Source organism: Accipiter gentilis, chromosome 6 (assembly GCF_929443795.1).
Source record: "Accipiter gentilis chromosome 6, bAccGen1.1, whole genome shotgun sequence".
Classification (NCBI taxonomy): domain Eukaryota; kingdom Metazoa; phylum Chordata; class Aves; order Accipitriformes; family Accipitridae; genus Astur; species Astur gentilis.
Window position 1 is genome coordinate 34,421,389 of NC_064885.1, and position 18,933 is coordinate 34,440,321.

At 41.6% G+C, this 18,933-nt stretch overlaps 1 protein-coding gene and 3 non-coding genes across 4 annotated transcripts; all 4 read left to right on the forward strand.

The window, feature by feature from the left end:
• The first annotated feature begins 10,438 nt into the window (after positions 1-10,438).
• EIF4A2 (eukaryotic translation initiation factor 4A2) lies at positions 10,439-18,205 on the forward strand. Its single transcript, XM_049801698.1, has 11 exons — positions 10,439-10,748; positions 12,028-12,073; positions 12,166-12,298; positions 12,562-12,701; positions 13,913-14,081; positions 14,277-14,386; positions 14,492-14,635; positions 15,053-15,190; positions 15,463-15,552; positions 15,791-15,870; positions 17,394-18,205. The coding sequence occupies exons 1-11, from the start codon at positions 10,720-10,722 to the stop codon at positions 17,536-17,538; spliced, it is 1,224 nt and encodes a 407-aa protein (XP_049657655.1). The 5' UTR covers positions 10,439-10,719; the 3' UTR covers positions 17,539-18,205.
• Positions 12,413-12,482, forward strand: LOC126040135 (small nucleolar RNA SNORD2). Its single transcript, XR_007506554.1, has one exon. It is a non-coding gene; the product is annotated as a small nucleolar RNA SNORD2 (small nucleolar RNA).
• Positions 14,689-14,869, forward strand: LOC126040132 (small nucleolar RNA SNORA81). Its single transcript, XR_007506551.1, has one exon. It is a non-coding gene; the product is annotated as a small nucleolar RNA SNORA81 (small nucleolar RNA).
• On the forward strand, positions 15,271-15,395 carry LOC126040114 (small nucleolar RNA SNORA63). Its single transcript, XR_007506534.1, has one exon. It is a non-coding gene; the product is annotated as a small nucleolar RNA SNORA63 (small nucleolar RNA).
• Positions 18,206-18,933: the final 728 nt, after the last annotated feature.

The window sequence follows — 18,933 nt, forward strand, 5'->3', positions numbered from 1 at the left end:
CTCAATCATGGATTAAGACTTGATCTTCATGTGTGCTGGTTCAAGGGACCCATGCAAACCTTAACAGAATGTCATCAACAACTGACTGCATTGGGGACTATAGTAAATAAAAAGAACAGTTCTGAAGACTGCAGAAAAACTATCTGCAGCTAATGAGTCTGACACAATTAGTCTGAATCACAAAGTGAGTCTAACTAGTAAAAATACACTTACGCATCCAATTCCTCATGACATACGTTTGAAATGGCAACTGATGTATTCATGATCAATGTATCTCTCCCAGTGCCATTCATGACTGGGAAATTGCATGTATGAGCTAAGCGCTATAATCTCAAAGAATAACAATTTCAGAATGAGAGACTGTAATGCCAGAAAAATTCTGAACCCCTAGTATACTTTTATTTATTTATGGCCTGAGTTGCTGATTCTCGATCAAGCTAACAGACTGCTATAGGAGAAATTCACTCTGACCCAATCTTCAGACTCCAGGAGAAATAGTCAAACACCATTTGATAAATGGTGATAAAGTGCAAAACAAGAAATTGCGAGGAAGGGCTGTTCTATCCAAGCACAATCAATAATCCAGCAATCAGATGGTTAAGCAATATCAACATACTAGTATCAACATAGCCAAGACAGTGTTACCACTGCCTCTAAAGGTTGTTTCAGTCTCTTCAAGGCCCCGCTATGCAAGAAGGGCAGGCATGCTGGGTTTGCTATGCAGGGCATGTGGGTTCCGTTGCCTCAGAAAGAGCCAAAAGACTGAGAAAAGGAGCAGGTGAAGGATAGTAAAAAGCTGCAATATGTAACATGCTAGACAGATGTAGAAACAGCAGCAAAAGCTTTTGAATGAGTGTTTTGCAGATTATTCTGCAATGATCATGAAGAGTCTTAATCTACAAAGCTCACCCCATTAGAGATTCCACAGAAAGCATGTCTGATGTCAGTCCTGTAGTCAATATTGTTAAGTATCTAATATTTAATTTTCTGTTATTTATTATACATTTTCACTCAAAAGACATCTTATATAAAAGATGAAAGATCACTGATAAAAAGGTTGATAACAGGTCAATTTATCATAACAATCTTACCACAAAAAATATAATTTCACTTGCATTGTGAAAGGTTTCACAGCACTGCACAGCTGAGTGTAACAACTGGCACATTTTAATGCATACAGACAGAATTCATCAGCTCAAGATGAGGTTGAATTTTTTTACCACCACTTTTTCTTCTTGCTTATCTACCTACTGAGTTTTTTCACAGCTGTCTTTACCCAGGGGAATAATATTAATGCCAAAGTAGTATCCAAAAGCAGCTATCTTGAAGCAGCAGCATTTTCTAAATTATAAAGTCACTCTTCTTCTCCCTCCTTTCTTTGCAGTATTTCCTCCTGAAAGCATGGGAGTGCGCTTGCTTGCTCATCACTGTTGCTACCCTAAACAACTGAGATAGCTTTGTTCTTCTGCACCAGCAGTTCTGCTCATGAACACTGACACTGAATTTCCTTTTTTAGACAGCAAGGACGCAGACTTTCTTCCTCTTCTCCCTCCCTCTGCCTCCCCTCCCCCTCCTACAGTCTTTGCTGTGCCCTCATCTTACCTTCAACAGCAGAAGAAATCCATGCTGCAGTTTTTTCCTCGTTAGCAGCTCTATGGCAACAGCAGCTCTGAGGCAGCAGTCCTTTACGGTTCTCACTTTTCTCTCTTTCCTTCTGCATAAAGATACACAGTTTGCTTTCCCAATAAATTAGCAAAGAAAATTCTGATGTGATGTAAATTAACAAACACAATTCCAACGTGATTTCAGAAAAAAAGCGTGCTCCTGGGGGTACAAAGTTGTATTCTCAGAAGAGCTGACTGTTAGCAATGCAAATAAATAATAGTAAAAGAAATCAGAGAAGTCCTTTTGGGTAATAAACTGTAAAATCATTGTTGTGATAACTCAGCTTTCTTGGACAGAAATGTGAAAAAAGGAAAATTCTGAGCTTAAGATACACAAAATCTCACATCCAAATGAAGTCCTGAAACCTTAAGTATTTGTTATTAACACATAAATTAAACTAGTGGTTTGTTTGTTAAATTGGTGCTAAAATAAAAGGAATAATATCATACAAGATCTTGTAGTCTTGTAATCCATGGAAAACTGTATATCAGAATATATTTAGAAATGGTAACACAAGCTACAGAGGACAAAAGAGCAAGCAAAGAAAAATACCAGTAACTGGGTGGTTACTGAGTATTATAGTATCTGCCTGCTTAGAAATTAGGATTTTCCTGACTTTGCTACTTTTAAATTGACCAGAAGAATGAGCTACAAATAAATGTTGACTATGATAGCAAATAAACAACTCCTTAAGGTTCAGAAACAATTATTACAAGAAACTCTTAAATTAAATTAAAGTACCTAGCACAAGAAAAAACTACTTTGAATAGAGGGACATATATTTTCTTTATTTATTGCAAAAAATTGCCAGTAAATTATACTCCAATCACTTTCAATACATGTAGGAAATAAATGAATCAATGTATTTCTGTAATTCCACATGAACTCTCATTTCTGTCTCCTGCTGCGTTAAGAACAAAGGTTTCTGGCCACTGCCAATTGCTGTGACATGACATGTTAAAGTGCATGTCATGGATTAGCACAAGCAATGCCACGGTTACTCCTGGCTAAGATAACGTGCTCACCTGCATTCTGTCTGTGCTTGCATCAGTGGATGTCCATGCTTGCTTGTGTCAGTGGACCCCAGGAAAATGTGGGCAGCTGTTCCTGGGTGCAACCTGAGAGGAAAAGAATGAATTACCTACTATCCAGCACCTCATATGTTCATTTTCGTCTCATCTGGCAGTATTCAATTAGTATACAAAATAATATATAATAGCATTCTGGGGTGAGCTAAAGCACAAACAACTGGGACTAAGGACTGGCCTACAGAGGCTCCATAACACTAAAAAGAAACCCCCCAAAACAGAGCAGAAGAGTTACAAGACAGTTTCTTAGCAGCACACTTGGCAGCTTCAGCTTCACGGGCACACATTTCAGACCCAGTCACGACAACAGCATGCATCCATAACACTGTTAAAGATAAAAGCCTTGTAATATTTATATTTCACCCAATAAATCTCAGAAGGATTAACAAAACAAACAAACAAAATTATTAAACAAGACACGATGTTTATCTTCATTAATTTTTTAAACTTTTACCCAGGTAGAACCTCAGCTTCTCACCCAGAACCGACAGCTTTCTAGGCTGAAGCATAGCACATAAAGCAGTCAGTCCCAGCCTTAAACAGTTTACGCTCCAAGAGATCCTTCAGACAGGAGATTATGATTTCCATTTTACAGGCAGGTGAAACAAGACCACAAAGCTGAAACTACTCATCTATAATTTCATATTGAGCCAGTATCAGTGACAGAAACAAAACTCAGGGAATTTGAGCTATAGTTACCTGCAGAAATGAGGAGTCTCAATTTTCTTACAAAAAGTAAAGCTCAGTAGAAAACTTACAGTTTGTACAAATTAAGATTTACCTTAAGGCAATACTTCTGACTACATAGCTCATTTTATTAATGACAAAGTATTTATCTTTATTGTTAACATGTACGTGTTGTAACAAGATCTATAAACTGCAAAATACTGTTCTGGAGGTTCAAATGGTCTACTAGAGAAGGAGGAAGAGACTTCAGTTAACACACAAGGCTGGATATGGGCAGAAAGAGCTTCTGTTAAAGGACAATTAAATAATTTTTATGGTATCTTACTCTTGCTGTTTAGGGACATACACGTTTTAAATATTCTGACAATATAGGCCTGTAAAACACTAATACCAAAGCATTCTGTGCAATGCTGTATCAGTTGATAAAACCTAGCTATTTTGTTGTCACTAATCCAAGATGGGCCCTCATAACTCACAGCACTGTACATAAACTCTGAAAAGCACAGTGTGTTTGCTCTGATGTCTAAAACTGCAATTTGGATGGGGAAGGACAGAGTTGTATGACTTGATGTCATCAGTCAGGACATAAAGCATCTATCAAGGTAAGCATATCTACAATACATATTAGAGATTATTAATTTTTTATCACAAACTCTGGTCCTTTGAATATACCCCTGTAAAATCAAAGAACTGCTTAGCCTTTTTAGTGTTTTCATCTCGGGCTTGGTTCACATGCATTATTTCTTCCTACTAAGAACATAACAGCCAACTTTTTTATCAATGAAGAAAGGTACTCACAACTAAATACAGAGTATAGGTCTGCCTGTAGTGGCTGTTCCAAAAATTAAACAATGGAAATCAGCTCAGCAATTCAAAACCTCAAGCTTTGTCAGTGGATTCCAAATTGAATAACTATGAGAATAAATAACTTGCATAGTTAACCAATATCAGAAGGAAAAATGTTTTCTTCAAAAGAATGCACAGGCTCATATTTACCTCTCAGAATTGGAAAATGTTCTTTGCAGTCTGTCTCACAGAAATATATGACATGCACTATTTCATGGTAGTGCAGAAGGCTTCCAATTGACTTAAAAAAATAAACGTAACCACAGTACTCTGTCAGGATGTTATCAGCAGCTGCCACCTGCTTAATCTCTCTAGCTTTCTTTACTTTTGTAATAGAAAGAACAAACTCTACCCTGAAAGTATGCATGTAACTTCTACCAGAGATTTCTAAGCCTCCTACCATTACCGATCTCCACGTTTTTCAAACATTTGCCCACATGCAACCTCTGAGGCACCTACTATCACCCCCACTTTACAGAGGAGAAAACTGAAGTGCAGAAAGAGCTCTCATTCCAATAAAAGTCAATGACAAGTCTCTAATAAATATTATCTGTTCAATTTTAGTGCTAAAATTACATGGCTGTGGTCACACTGGGAGTCTTAAACACAAAAGAGAACAGAGCTAAGCTGGCACCATGTCCTGGGCCTGACTACAAGCCTTAGAGACTGCAAGAAAGAATCTAATTGCTCAATCAAGGAGAACGTTCAAGACCTTAAACTATAACTATTGAGTTTTATAGCATGCGGAAGACTGACTGACTAAGAAAATCACAGAAAGAAAAGTATATTTCTGTTTCAAGTATTTGGGTTGGGATTTTATTGTGCCAACATTCTTCTTATTACCAGAATAGTTACTAAAATCACAAGACCACCATAAGTGATCCCATATGATAGTCTTCTTACTTTGTACTCATTTAAAGAATTAACAGTGATTTACATACTTCTTCTAAGAGAGGAAATACACATTTTCTAAAATTAACAGTAGTTTTTTATAAGAAGCCCAACGTAATTCTAACTGAAGTAAATGGGAAAATTTTCACAAGTTCAAAGGCCACTGAATGAAATTATATGCATCTACTATAAAAATAAGAAGTATTTAACTTCCCCTAGTTCTTTAGATTTTTGACCCTCTGAGACAGGGCTGAGAATCCCAGGTTCCTCTGAGGCACCAGAACATTTCTGCCACTTCCTTTCAGCAGCAGGTTACAAGAACTTTCCCACTGTATAAAGGAGAAACCATCTTTCTTAAAGATTCATAGAGCACTTAATTATTCCAGAATAAGAAATACGTAACAGATAGCTTCAGACATCTGAAGGCACCAAGGTCACTACAACTCTGAATTTAAGCTCCAAACTCTAGGAGAAGATGAATTAATGGATGAATAATCTGAAATATGCAATTCAAACAACTTTGCCTTTTCTTTAAAAAACAACAAGTAGATTAGTCTTAAACAGTTTAACAAATGAACATAAAAAAAATCTTACTGGGAATGAGAGAACTTAGGCTAAGAAACAAAACTATGCAAAACTGAAGCAGGAACACTTCTTGGAGACTTGTGCTCGAAGCAATTAGGGAGCACAAGCCACAAACCACTGTGCATACATTTCAAGCGAGTCAGCTGGTCAGCAAAAGGTCCTATCCACCCTATATACTCTGCACAAGTCTGAATATCTTGAATAGACTGAGCATGTAGAACAATTAAATTAACTAAAGCAGCTTAAATCCCACTGGCTTTCTATAGTGCTTGCCTCCTAAATCATTTAAGCATTTTTGAAAAAGTTCCTTATTGGCCTAGCACACAACTATTCAGTGAGACAAAACTTCGACTGGGAGAGAAAATTCTGTGTCTGGATGTACTTTCAATTCACTGAACAAGGGCACCATTGAGATTTCACAACACAAGTTTGATTACAGTTACAAAGAGTAGAAATATCTGTCAAAGCACAACAAAGTTGTAAAATAACTTTAAAAAATAATGATAAAGCAAGCCTAACAGTCTAATGTACTAAAGTCATCATAATATGGATTTCAAATCACACAGAGATACTAAAGAATGCAAAGCAAGCTTTCTCAGTGCATTAAAAACACTGCATCTTATAAATTCTTATTTAGTTTGTTTAGATTACAATTTCAGTGGAATGACAAAAAAAGCATAAGTTAGCGTTAATGAAACCCAGTGACTGTATTTAAATTACAAGCATGGGACTCCTGGAATTTGGACTTTCTCTCTCCCCTGGAGATTTTCCAGAATCTTTCCTGTTCACTCCTACATCTGAGGAAGGAAGCTTTTGTTTAGGCAGGATCCTTTGGGAATCATGAACTGAAAAACATTACTTCTTGCTAACAACACCCTAGCAAATAATCTTGATCCTTAATGTGACCTACTGTGAATAAACTGTCTGTTTACAATTACTTTCTTTGCCCTGCTAGTTGTGGCAATCAAATAATATACAGTACATACTCCAGCATCAGACATGCAAATGCAGGAGAGGAACTCGGGATTTTCCAGGTTTCCTGTGAAGTACATGACAGTTTCATGGTAAATTCAAATCATGGTATGAGATTTCTAAAAGGAGTTTTCTGAAATTTCATAATGCAAACTGTGACATCGCCTTTGCCAGAATATTGATGAGCAGGAATTGCTCAACTAGAGCTCAGTTTCAAGAGGTGTCAGCTCCTACTGCTTTCTTTAGATACATCATTCTTTACTTCAATCTGCATGAATAATGACTGGAAACCCAGCTGCTAAACCAGCTAGTCCATCTGTTACCCCCTGTTAATAAATGTATAATTATGTTCACTCTCACTGAAGAGCTCATGATTCACTAGGATTGTCTTTTGGGGAGACATCTACTGAAGTATATTATGTGCACACATAAATGTGGCCATGGATCCTACCTTTAGTAGCACACATATATTATTTAACATCTTTTTGGTATTTCTTCTGCCTGATGATAACATGAACCTGGTCCTTGAGGAGCAAGTTTTCAGTTGAGACTGCTCTAGAAAGCTTAAGAAAATTAAAAGCCATAACAAATCCCACTGTCAGTCCAAGATTTTTGCCCGTGACAAAATCTGACTTTTCAATACCTGTCGCTATGATGCTTCATGTTCAGAACACAAATAATCCCAGGCAAAGCATGGCTACCACCAGTCTAAAAATACACAAATTAGATACAATATCACAAATGAATTGCCTGTTTGCCTTACTATAACTGAAAAGATATTTCTCAAATACTATTCAGGTACACAGGTTTTAAAGACTAAAAAATGTTTTCTCTAGTGCAGTTAGGGTCATTGCTAGGACAACAGTCCTGGATTTCTGCTATCTTGTTTCACAAAAAGGGAGGACTGATTCAGTGTTTCCAACCCTTTGCTTATCCCAAGTTAATGAAGCAAAACTTCTTTCCTCTTTTCATTTGGTGAAACAAGTCAGTGATTTTCACTGGAAGAAACACTGGATTCCTTTCCTCATATGCCTCGATGTGGAACATCCATGAGTCTCTTTAACATGGGAACTGATGATTAGTTTCTTAAAACGTAATTTCATAGTTCCAGTCACACAACACTTAAGGCAAATAGAGAGCATCTGATGAGAGGCCATATGACTGGGGACTATCTGATTCTATAAAAGTGGATTAAAATAATGATGAACCAGAGCAAATAACACAGCCAACTAATCAGATTTGTCAGACTCTGCCACGACCACATGACAGGAGATACTAATACACCCACAGACTTTTCTTTATATTCAAGCATCAGGTAAATCACAGTTGAACAAAATCCTCAGAGACATGGAAGTTTCAAGCTGCTCTATAAAGGCCAGTGATCAGGAGCTCTGGGCGAGGTGCAGGTAGCACTGTTTGGCTCCATAGTTGTCTGCATAAAGAAATCTTGGCATCTGACTCCCAGATGCCATTATCGCAGACAGTAAATAACAAAATCGATTTTAAAAAATTGTTCCTTGATTGAAGTTAATAGCCAAAAAACATTTTCTGAGTTTTGGTGGGGTTTTTTTAATGAGTTGAAGTTTGGTCAAGTTGAGTGAAACAAGACTTGCAGCAAGTTAGAGCAATGGGAACAGTTTTTCCTATAACTATCCTTAAAGAAAGCTAGGAAAGCCTTGTTAGTTAGAAACTACTTTTGTCAAAACCGAACTTTCAAAGTGGTTTGAATACACAGGTAATCTGAAATGACAAATTTCTTTACAGAAAAAGATAAACTAGATACTTGTTTCTGAGATGACAAATGGTTTTTTAAAAGACATTTAGAGTCTGTGGAAAATGATGGTTTACCTTCTTGAAATTCCCGTATGTCAAGAAATCTTTTCCACTCGGGTTTGCAAATATACTAGGACCTAATTGCAATACTTAAATAAAAAGTATTTACACTCTACAGCTTTCTTAATAAATGTTCGAGAAAATAAAAACAAATATTCAGTAGTATTATTTCTTCCATTTAGACCCAAAGTAATTTTTAATGGGCAGTCTAATTGTGCCAGCCTGAACCTGTGTTGACGTTCTTTCTCCAGTCCATCCTGTTTCTTTTACAACCAGAGGCTTACGGGGTCACGCAAACTGCTATCATTCATTTAAAAAGGCCTCTGGTTACTATTGTGTGGCTGTGTAAATTGCAAATACAAGAAGCATCCTCAATATTTTCTACTCAGCATGGGTGGACAAAACTTGAGAGCATTAGGGTGGGTCAACAGAGGAGCTACATTTATAGTTTAGCTGGGATATTGGTAAGTGTTACATCATTTCTGCAGATAATATCCCCAGCAGATGCTACCATAGGAAGAGCTAATCTACACTTAGTCTTTCAGAGATGCCCTTTATGGATATTCTAGATGGTTCTAGACAATTTACAATATTCTAGACAAGTAAAGGGTTGAGTTTTTCAAGCACTGCCTCCATTTGTTCATATATAATCACTATGGAAACAAGTTTGTGAAGTGGCACACATAAACCCATTAAAGTTGGCACAAATTATTGCTTATAATTTTTATTATTCGCCTACATGAGAAATATTGATGAACAGATTATTGTAAATCCTGAGAAGAGCATTAAAATGATCGATATTTTTTTCTACAGCAGTATGAAAGCAACGGGCGTGATCACCGATCATTTCATTGAGTCAGTTTGCACAGTAACATCTTCCTTACTGCTTTATTTTGGACTGCACTAACCTTTAAATCAGCCGTGACAGATTTTTTTTCGCAGACATCGCTGGCTGTACTATGAACCGCAGCACTGCGTTTTCAGTAGCGCCCCGAGGACCACCCCGCCTGTCTCCCTCAAATACTCTTCAAATACGCCTTCATCCCCTTTAGAAATTATCCACCTTTAACACCCCGTGACAAATTTGCATGATTCAGCTAAGCTGCTGTCCTAAACCCGGGCAGACGGAGCACCCGCCGTCCGCGCCCCCCCCCCCCCCCCCCCGGCCGGCCTCCTCACCGCGACGCCGGTTTCCACACAAACACACCCCGTGCTTCAGCGGGGGCCGGGGCTGAGGAGGGTGCCCGGGGCTGAGGAGAGGCCCTCAGGCTCCACCATCTTGCCCCCTCACCTCACGGCCCCTCCGGCCGCCGCTCCCTGTCGCCCAGCGCTGCCCCCCTCGCTAACCGACCCGGGCTTAGCCCTTTCCTGCCCCTCACCAGGTGAGGAGGGAGAATTCAGGGGGTGTTTTAGCCTAGCAGGGAGGAGGAGGGAGTCATTTCTGTGTGGGGGACGGAGAGGGGCGAGCCCCGCGGCCCAGCAGCCGTCTTCCCCGCCCGAGGAAGCCGCTCTCCTCTGTCATCCCCCTGACTTCCAGGCACCGGGGCTTTAAAAATAACCGACATGGCGGGGGAAACGCAGCCATGACAGGGAGCCGCTCTGCCGTCTTCAGCTGCTGCCGCATGGCCTGCTCCCTGTCCCTCTCAACCCGCCGGGCCTGGGTCGTGTCGGCCCCGGCCGCCCTCGCCCCTTCCCGCCGCCTCCCCCCTCCTTCGCTACCCCCGCCGCCCCCGCCACGCTCCCCCTCCCCCGCGCTGCAGCAGGGGCCGGAGCGGGAAACCCCGTGCGCAGGAACGAGGCGGGGGGGGGGGGGGGGGAGGAGAGCGGGAGGAAGGAGCGAGGCACTGTCACGCCGTCAATGGTGCAATATCCTTCCGCGCTCTGAGAGAAAAAAGTAGTTCCACGTTCCCCTCACCTCGTGGCCCCGAGTGGCTCAGGCACCCCCTCCCAGAGTACCTCAAGGAGTGGAGTGAGGGGAATCCCTTGGGAAGAGGGCTCAATCCGGGGGGATTAGTGCCTTTTTCTCTGTGGCGTGAGGCGTATATCCATGCGCAGAGCAGAGCGAAACGAGTCCGGCAGCGGGGCGGATATATAAAGGGGGCGCCGCGGAGGGCTTGCCTTTTCAGTTGAGGACAGAGCTGGTGTTCGGAACATGTCAGGCGGCTCCGCGGATTATAGCAGGTATGGCGCGGCATGGGGAGGCCTCGGGCCCCTTCCTTGTAAGGGGGCTCGATGGGCTGGGCGGAGGCGGCCAGGGAGAGGGAAAGAAGCGAGATTGTGGGGGCGGAGGAGGTGCCTGCGCGCTCGAGGCAGCTCTCTGAGGGCGGCTCGGCGCTGCGGTTAGACAGTGCTTGGTGCCCCGGCCCCTCCCGGTTCTAGACGTTTCGGTCCCGTCTCGCCCCTTAGTCGCGGTTTAGCGGGGATTTAGTTCCATTCCTCGGGGTTCGCTTTTCGTTGTTGATTTAATTAGCATCCCCCACCCCTGAAAAAGGGCCATTTTTAATATAATCGCACCCACTGAGCTAAATTGTAATTAAAATGTATTGAGTGCCTTGCTCAGGATTATTTTTTTCCTTACGCTCAGGATTATTTTTTTCCTTACAATTCTCATTGCCTTCCCCCCCCCCCCCCCCCCCCCCCCCCCCCCCCGCAGCCGCCGCTTTCTGCCGTTGGTTCGCCCCGGGTTTGCGGGCCCGGCTGTAAGGGCGAGACCATTATTTTTTTTCGGGGAGGGGGGGAGGGGCGCGGCCCCCCTGGGCGATCGCCCGGCGCCTTCCTCCGCCTGCGCGCAGTGTCCGATTTGCGCAATCCCAGGGGTGGAGCTCTCGCGAGAGTTGCCCGGCGCTGAGGCGGGGCGGGGTGGCGAGCGGGGGGGGGGGGGGGGGGAGAGAACCGCAGCGGAGCCGGGAGTCCGCCTCCCCCCCCGCCCCCCCCCCCCCCCGCTCCACGCCAGGCGCTGCAGCTGAGCCAGCTTAGAGTGCGCAGCGGCGGCCATTGCCCCGCTCCCTCCCCACAACTGCGGGGCTCGGGGTGCGGAGCCCCGCCTTCAACGGCTGCCTTCCGTGAGGGGGGCGCTGTAGGCTGGGACGGCACGTCCTTGTCTTGCCGGCTAGGTTTTTGGGTTTTGAAATAGGTAAGGTTTTTTTATCGGGGATTGAGCCATGTTTGGTTTTTTTTTTGTTTTCTGGTGGGTTTTTCTACAGTCTGAAGGTCCCCGTGAAGCCTCGCTGTGGCTCTAAGGCTTGGATGATGTTTTGTCACATTGAGAGCTGAGGGACTTGGGTTAGTGGCGCCCAAGCCGGTGGGGAGAGGTTAGGGGTCCCTCTGTTGCCAAAACATCAACGCACCTGCTAGAATGACCTGTCACGGGTTCCAGATACGGCTTTTGGCAGCCAAGGTGTCAACTCGCTTCTGCATGTTAGTTGCTACGGTGTTAACAGCTTGTTCTGTTTGGTGACAGAGACCATGGCGGCCCAGAGGGAATGGACCCCGATGGTGTCATTGAGGTGAGCACATGTGAACTGACTTTTGAGAATTTAATCACTGATGGAGATGGGTGTTGGATTTAATATTTTTTTATTTGTCTTCTTCATTACAGAGCAATTGGAATGAGATTGTTGACAACTTTGATGATATGAATTTAAAAGAATCCCTTCTAAGGGGCATTTATGCGTATGGTTTTGAGAAGCCTTCAGCTATTCAGCAGAGAGCTATTATTCCATGCATCAAAGGTATGCAGGTGATTCATTTGTTGATACCAACATCGGATAATTAAGGAAGTGTTGCAAAATGCATTTGCTGTTTTATTAGTGTGCGATGATACCTATTTTTAGTAATTACTGAACAAGTGATATGATGGTACACCATCTTTCGGGACTGACCTGAAATGGAGAGAACTCTTAATGCTGATCACTTATTTCAAAGGGAATAAAATAAAACTAAAAACATGAATGACCTGTGTGGGAGCAGTAAATGTGTATCCTACTTTTTTTAGGGTATGATGTGATTGCTCAAGCTCAGTCAGGTACTGGCAAGACAGCCACATTTGCTATTTCCATCCTGCAGCAGTTGGAGATTGATCTCAAGGAGACCCAAGCACTAGTATTGGCCCCTACCAGAGAACTGGCTCAACAGGTATTGATAGTGTAGTTAAAAAAAAAAAAAAGCTGCTTGTGTGTTGCATAGGTTTCAGGTTTCACAACTGTGAGACAATAAACAGACTACTTAAGGGGCTGTAACTAATCCATTCAGAACCCTTTTTGTGTTGAGTAATGGGGGATATAAACTGGCTTCTGTCCCACAAGTTCTCTGCTTGCTTGAAAAGTTGAGTTGATGCACGTGGAGGGTATGCTGGGGCAGGGATGCAGGAGCCAGCTGCTATGCTGTGTATAGTTCTGAGGGAGCATCTTCAGCAGAAAAAAAATACAAGATATATTATTAAAGCACAGCGTTCTGAGTGGAAACAAAACATACTTTTTGGAAGCTATTTGAACTTGCGTGCAGTTGTGCAACATGAAAACTGCAGTGCGCATGTGGTCACTTCGTTGTTTTTGTATTTTTGTGATGTTTTCTTGATTGTTAATGCATGTGTACTTCACCTTCAAGGCTTGGTATTCTGTTTTAAGAGTGGGAGTGCTTAACAAAACTTACAAGATTTAATTTTTAGGATGAATGTATATCAATAATGTGGGGCCTTAAGATGAAATATTGAACAGAACTCAAAATAGACTAAAAACTATTATATACAACTTCCTGTCTTTTTCAACTAGAATATACTGAGATGCCAGTGCTATAGTGGAGATGTTCTTGAAGGTAAAGCTAAACATAGTAAATCAGACAGGGAAGAAATCTAAAAAGAAAAACTAACCCAAACAGATCAGTGGAACAAGGACCTCTGATCAGAATGTTTAGCCTTTCTTCTACTCTGAAGACACTAGCGAAGTGAGGCTTGTTTTGAAGCCTGGCATAGCAGTGTACTTGCATGCTCTTTCACGAACTTTCTGCAAGTGCTTAACATGCAGGCCTTAGCAGTTGAAAACTTGTTCACTTCTGGAGGCCCTGCTTTTAACTTAATAATAGCAGGTGCATGGTAGTCACTTATTTAGCTAGTACAACTAGTAATGACAAAAATTTTTAACTAAGTGCCCCTCTGACTTGAGCTTTCTAGTGAACAACTTGAATAACAAGCAGTTGGGCAAAATCATTGGCGACTGTCAATTCTAACCATAAGAGCTGCATAGACCTAGTTTGCTCTCTTAGCTTCCAAAGTCCATAAGCACCAATGATAACAGGGCTTAATCTTTAGTGTACCAGGAACTACTACTAATGGAAGGGTTTTATTTTAGATTCAGAAGGTAATTCTGGCCCTTGGAGACTACATGGGAGCAACATGCCATGCTTGTATTGGTGGTACAAATGTTCGCAATGAAATGCAAAAACTTCAGGCTGAGGCTCCGCACATTGTGGTTGGAACTCCGGGGCGTGTGTTTGATATGTTAAACAGACGCTACCTTTGTAAGTATGACTTAATTTTGCTCTTGATAATTTTCCAATACGAATTTCACATGCAGGAAGAGCTTAAGTAATGCATTTGCTGTCAGTGTAGAGACTTGTACTGCAAAGCTTAGTCCTAAAGGAGAGTGACATTAATAAAAGTATTTGGTGTGTTTCTGAAACTTGATGGCATACTCCTTTTTTTTTTTTCAATAGCACCTAAATGGATCAAAATGTTTGTTCTGGATGAAGCTGATGAAATGTTGAGCCGTGGATTTAAGGATCAAATTTATGAGATCTTTCAAAAATTAAGCACAAACATCCAGGTAAAAAAAAACCTTTCACATAGTTAAATTGGATGTAGATTTGGTTACTGTGTAGCTGAGAACTGGTGGTGTGGGTGCATGCTAACACCCAGTAATACGTTCTAGGTTGTGTTGCTGTCAGCTACGATGCCGATGGATGTGTTGGAAGTGACCAAAAAGTTCATGAGAGATCCCATACGTATTTTGGTGAAGAAGGAAGAACTGACTCTGGAGGGTATCAAGCAATTCTACATTAATGTTGAAAGAGAGGTTGGTGTCAGTTGTACTTGCTCTGGCTGGAAGAGTTAAGCTAAAGTTCTCTTACCTTCTTGTTAAAGCACTGTGCTAAAATTACAGAAACCAAGGTTGAGCTTTGGTTTCTGTAGTAATGCTAGTAGAGTACACGCAAGAAGAAGAAAAACTATGCACTGGATCAAAAATGACTAGGGTGGACCTCTTTCTTAATGTCCAGTGTCCTGTGTCTTAAGATTTGGTGCAACAGTTGATGCAGAAACTTTGCTTAGTGTCTTGTTCCCTCTTCTTGGGTCATACTGAATATAATATAACTGCACACTAGAGCATGCTTAATTGGTTGTTGCTTTCAAGTGTTACTCCTTTTTTGAGATTTGTGTTATGTATTGAACTGTCAGTGGCATGATGCATTTCCTGATCTTTTGTTCTGTTCAGGAGTGGAAGCTGGATACTCTTTGTGATTTGTATGAGACACTGACCATTACACAGGCTGTTATTTTCCTGAATACAAGGAGAAAAGTAGACTGGCTTACAGAGAAGATGCATGCCAGGGACTTCACAGTCTCAGCTCTGGTAAGAACTCATGCTTCCACATAACTTCTGAAATGCCATGTACACACTGAAAAACAAATAATGAGCTATATTTGAGTGAAAAGCAGGAAAGTTATAATATAGCTGTGTGGTGCTGTATTATCGTTCCCCCTGCTTAAAGAAAAATGTTCCTTCTATCCGTACCTGCTTTGTTCCATGGCAGGTAGGGACGCTGGGCTTCAAACATCACTTCTATTTTTTAAATGATATTCCAGTCTGGAACTGTAGCAATTACAATTTTTTTAACTCCACAGCATGGTGACATGGACCAGAAGGAAAGGGATGTTATCATGAGAGAGTTCAGATCAGGATCAAGCCGTGTCCTGATCACCACTGACTTGCTGGTGAGTATGATCTTAACACTGAACACCTTTCTATTCAAATCTGCTGCCAAAAGCTTCATAATTCAGTGAAGGTTCTTGTAGCCTGAACTATTTGGAGCTTCTTGGAAGAGTAAAGACTACGCTCCACTATGGACTACACAGTTGTAGTTCATCACTAACCATGTGGTCAACAAAAGCACAGGATAAATAATGTAACCTGAAGCATGTGACTTGCATTAAAGACTCTATTGCCTTTCAGGCTCGTGGCATTGATGTGCAGCAAGTGTCATTGGTTATAAATTATGACCTGCCGACCAATCGTGAAAACTACATTCACAGGTTAGTTGTCTCTCAACTTCAGTTGGTGTGCTACACTGAATGTTGTGTCCTCTACAGAAATCAGCACAGGTCCTCACCTGTTTTTCCCTTTAGTCCTTGCCAGTAACAGGAGGTGTTATGCATCCATTCATACAGTAGTAACTGCTAAAAAACTAGCAGGAAATAAAACTAGTTGTGTTTTTTGCTTTTAAAAAAACCCCCTGACTTGCATAGCTATGGTTCTGAAACAAGGGAGGAGCAGAGCTTTTGGACAATAAAACAAAGCAGTGGGAAAACTTAGATGTGTGGTGAGTTCAGTGATGGCTGATCATTCTTTGCTGAGGTCTGGGGAAATTGCCATCTACTGAACTACCTTTTTTGTCATGTAGTTTGTGGAGTGTGATTACAAAAGCCATTAGTGGCATAGCATCTTGACAGCAATGTTGGCTTGATCTGTAGGTCCTAGCTAATCATCAGTTGCTGCTGCTGCTCAGTGACTAGACCTTAACAGTCTTGGCAAACTAGTTGTATAGGACTGCCTTCACTTCTGGAGGCCCACCTGTGGTTTTGTGTGCCTTGTTTGCTCTTGGTGGCTCATCTTATGGTGGGATTCTGTTGTCTGTGGTATGTGTCTTCTGGTAGCAATTTGAGTTTTGTTTCCCTAGGTATAGTTAACTGCTTCTAGTGACTGTCCCTAAATTAAGTAAACCGTGCTTTGTTACTTGGTGTAAAAAAATACAGGAGTCGATAGCAGCAGTTGATGACACAAGATGGTGCTCAGAAACGGCGTTGACGTAATTTAGGACGTGGATTCGTAAGCGGCACAGTTTGCGTAAAGAGCGAGTCGGTATTTATATATTTCTTTTGTCATGATTATTCACTAAGTTGTGAGCCATTTTTGTGTATGTAGCTCTTGCTGACTAGGTGCTTTATTGTGCAGTCTGCAGGAAGGTAGAACTGGTGGGTGTAACAGAACTGTTCTGTGATGTGTTAGTGGCTGATTTAGGCTTACACAAAAATGTTGAGCTTGGATTTTTCTGTTTAAAAAAACCCAAACCCTAAGTTTTCCCACTGGAAACAGTTATGTTGAATTAAAATTCTCGAGTGTGCTGTTCCATGTTAGTGGATGTAATTGGATTAACTTGGGAACAGTCTGAATTTTGAACAATAGCTTATCTTTTGGATGCCATGTGCTTGGGATTGGATGCATGTGGTATGGGTGTGTTAGTTGAATGGTGGGGAGGGAGACTGAGCTGGGACTCCATACATACCACAGTACTCGGCCATTAAATAAAGATCTTACTTTGCAGCCAAAAGAGTAACCTTTTCTGTTCTGCTACTCTCCATAGGATGGACGCTTCTGTACTCTTTGCACTAACTGCTAGTTTTTCCTGACCAGATGTGACTTTGGTAGCGGCTAGTCCTGTTAATACAGCCTAGCCTGGCCAGTGGCAGATAAAAGAGCAGCAGTTAATGACTGGATCTTGCAAACATTTAAAGTGGATTAGTTAACTTGTGTGTAAATGTGTTTTCTTTTTGTGCAGAATTGGCCGGGGTGGTCGTTTTGGCAGAAAAGGTGTGGCTATAAATTTTGTCACTGAAGAGGACAAGAGGATCCTGCGAGACATTGAGACTTTCTACAATACTACAGTGGAGGAGATGCCGATGAATGTGGCTGATCTCATTTAATCCCTGGGATGAGGTGGTTTGAATGCAGTGCTCGCTGTTGCTGAATAGGCGATTCACAACGTGCATTGTGCTTCTTTCTTTGGGGATATATTGAATCTTGTCTCAATGCTCATAACGGATCAGAAATACAGATTTTTGATAAGCGAAGCGACTTTTTGTCGTGAGCTCTTGTGGGGAAAGCCATTGGCTTTATCCACTTTAGGGTTAGACTGTTGGGGTTGGGTGGAAAGTCATGGGGTCTGTAAATTTTTTCTTTATTAGAAATTTATTTCCTAGTTCCATAGAAGTGGTTGTATTAGATGTTCTTTATCATTTAATAATTTACTTATGGACTAAAAGATATAAGTGCTGTATAAAGTCAGCCAATTATGTTAAACTAGCCTACCTTCCTTTATTGTATGTACTTACACTTCAGATTGAATTGGAAAGGCCTTTCAAAATCTCTAAACTTTTATAAGAGCATTAAAATGCATTTTTGTTTCATATGTATTTATTCAATAAAGTATTTAATTAGTGGTAAGTGTGATCTGGACCCTGTTGCTAAGCCCCAGCAAGCAAGCAATCATACTATTGTCTTAGTTAGGGTTAAACCCAGTAAAATTTGCCATATTGCACATGTCTTAATGAAGTTTGAATGTTCAATAAAATACTTCTATATTCACTTAAATTGTAAATAGTTGCTTCTTGGTTGGAGGGGGGTCCTGCTTCTAGGGGAGGGTGAAGGTGTCAGCTGCTGCAAGGGTTCCCTCAGTGGGTGTGTTTATGCTCAGTAGCCAGAGCTCCTGGGCTTGATCAGTTCATGGCTTCAGCTGGTTCTCAGCTTTGTCAGAAGGTGCAGGGGCTGGTTTTGGAGTAGTAAAGGGTGAGCTTGAAGTGCCAGAGGCTGTCCCTGTGTGGCACAGCTCATGGGTGATGGACATGTGTCCATAACACTTGAACTACCCTTTCATCAGAGTAGAAAATGGCTGCTTAATAATCAGTACTGACTTGATTAAGAAGCCCCCCTGCCTGCATTGTTCATGCTTACTACCAGCCCAAGGCAGCTTTTTTTTTTTACTGCATTCAGGAGGGTGGGGCAGTACAGGAAATGGAAGGTTAAAGTAAGCAGAATCCAACAGCTGTTCAAAGTACCATCTATGAAAGGACCAGACCCAGGTGTCCAAGACTACCCCAAAGATGCTTGGCTGCCCTACAAAACTTCTTTATACAGCTAACAGCTTTAAAAACTGTGTTTGTGAGCAAGAGTGGAAAATGGGGAAAATCTAAGCACCTTATTCAGAACATCAGATGCCCTTCCCTTCGTTTTTTTCTTACTTAGTGTAGCTTGGGTGAAATAAGGGTGTTTAAATACATGTAGTAGTGATTTTTTTTGCAGCATTTAATACTGAAAGGGTC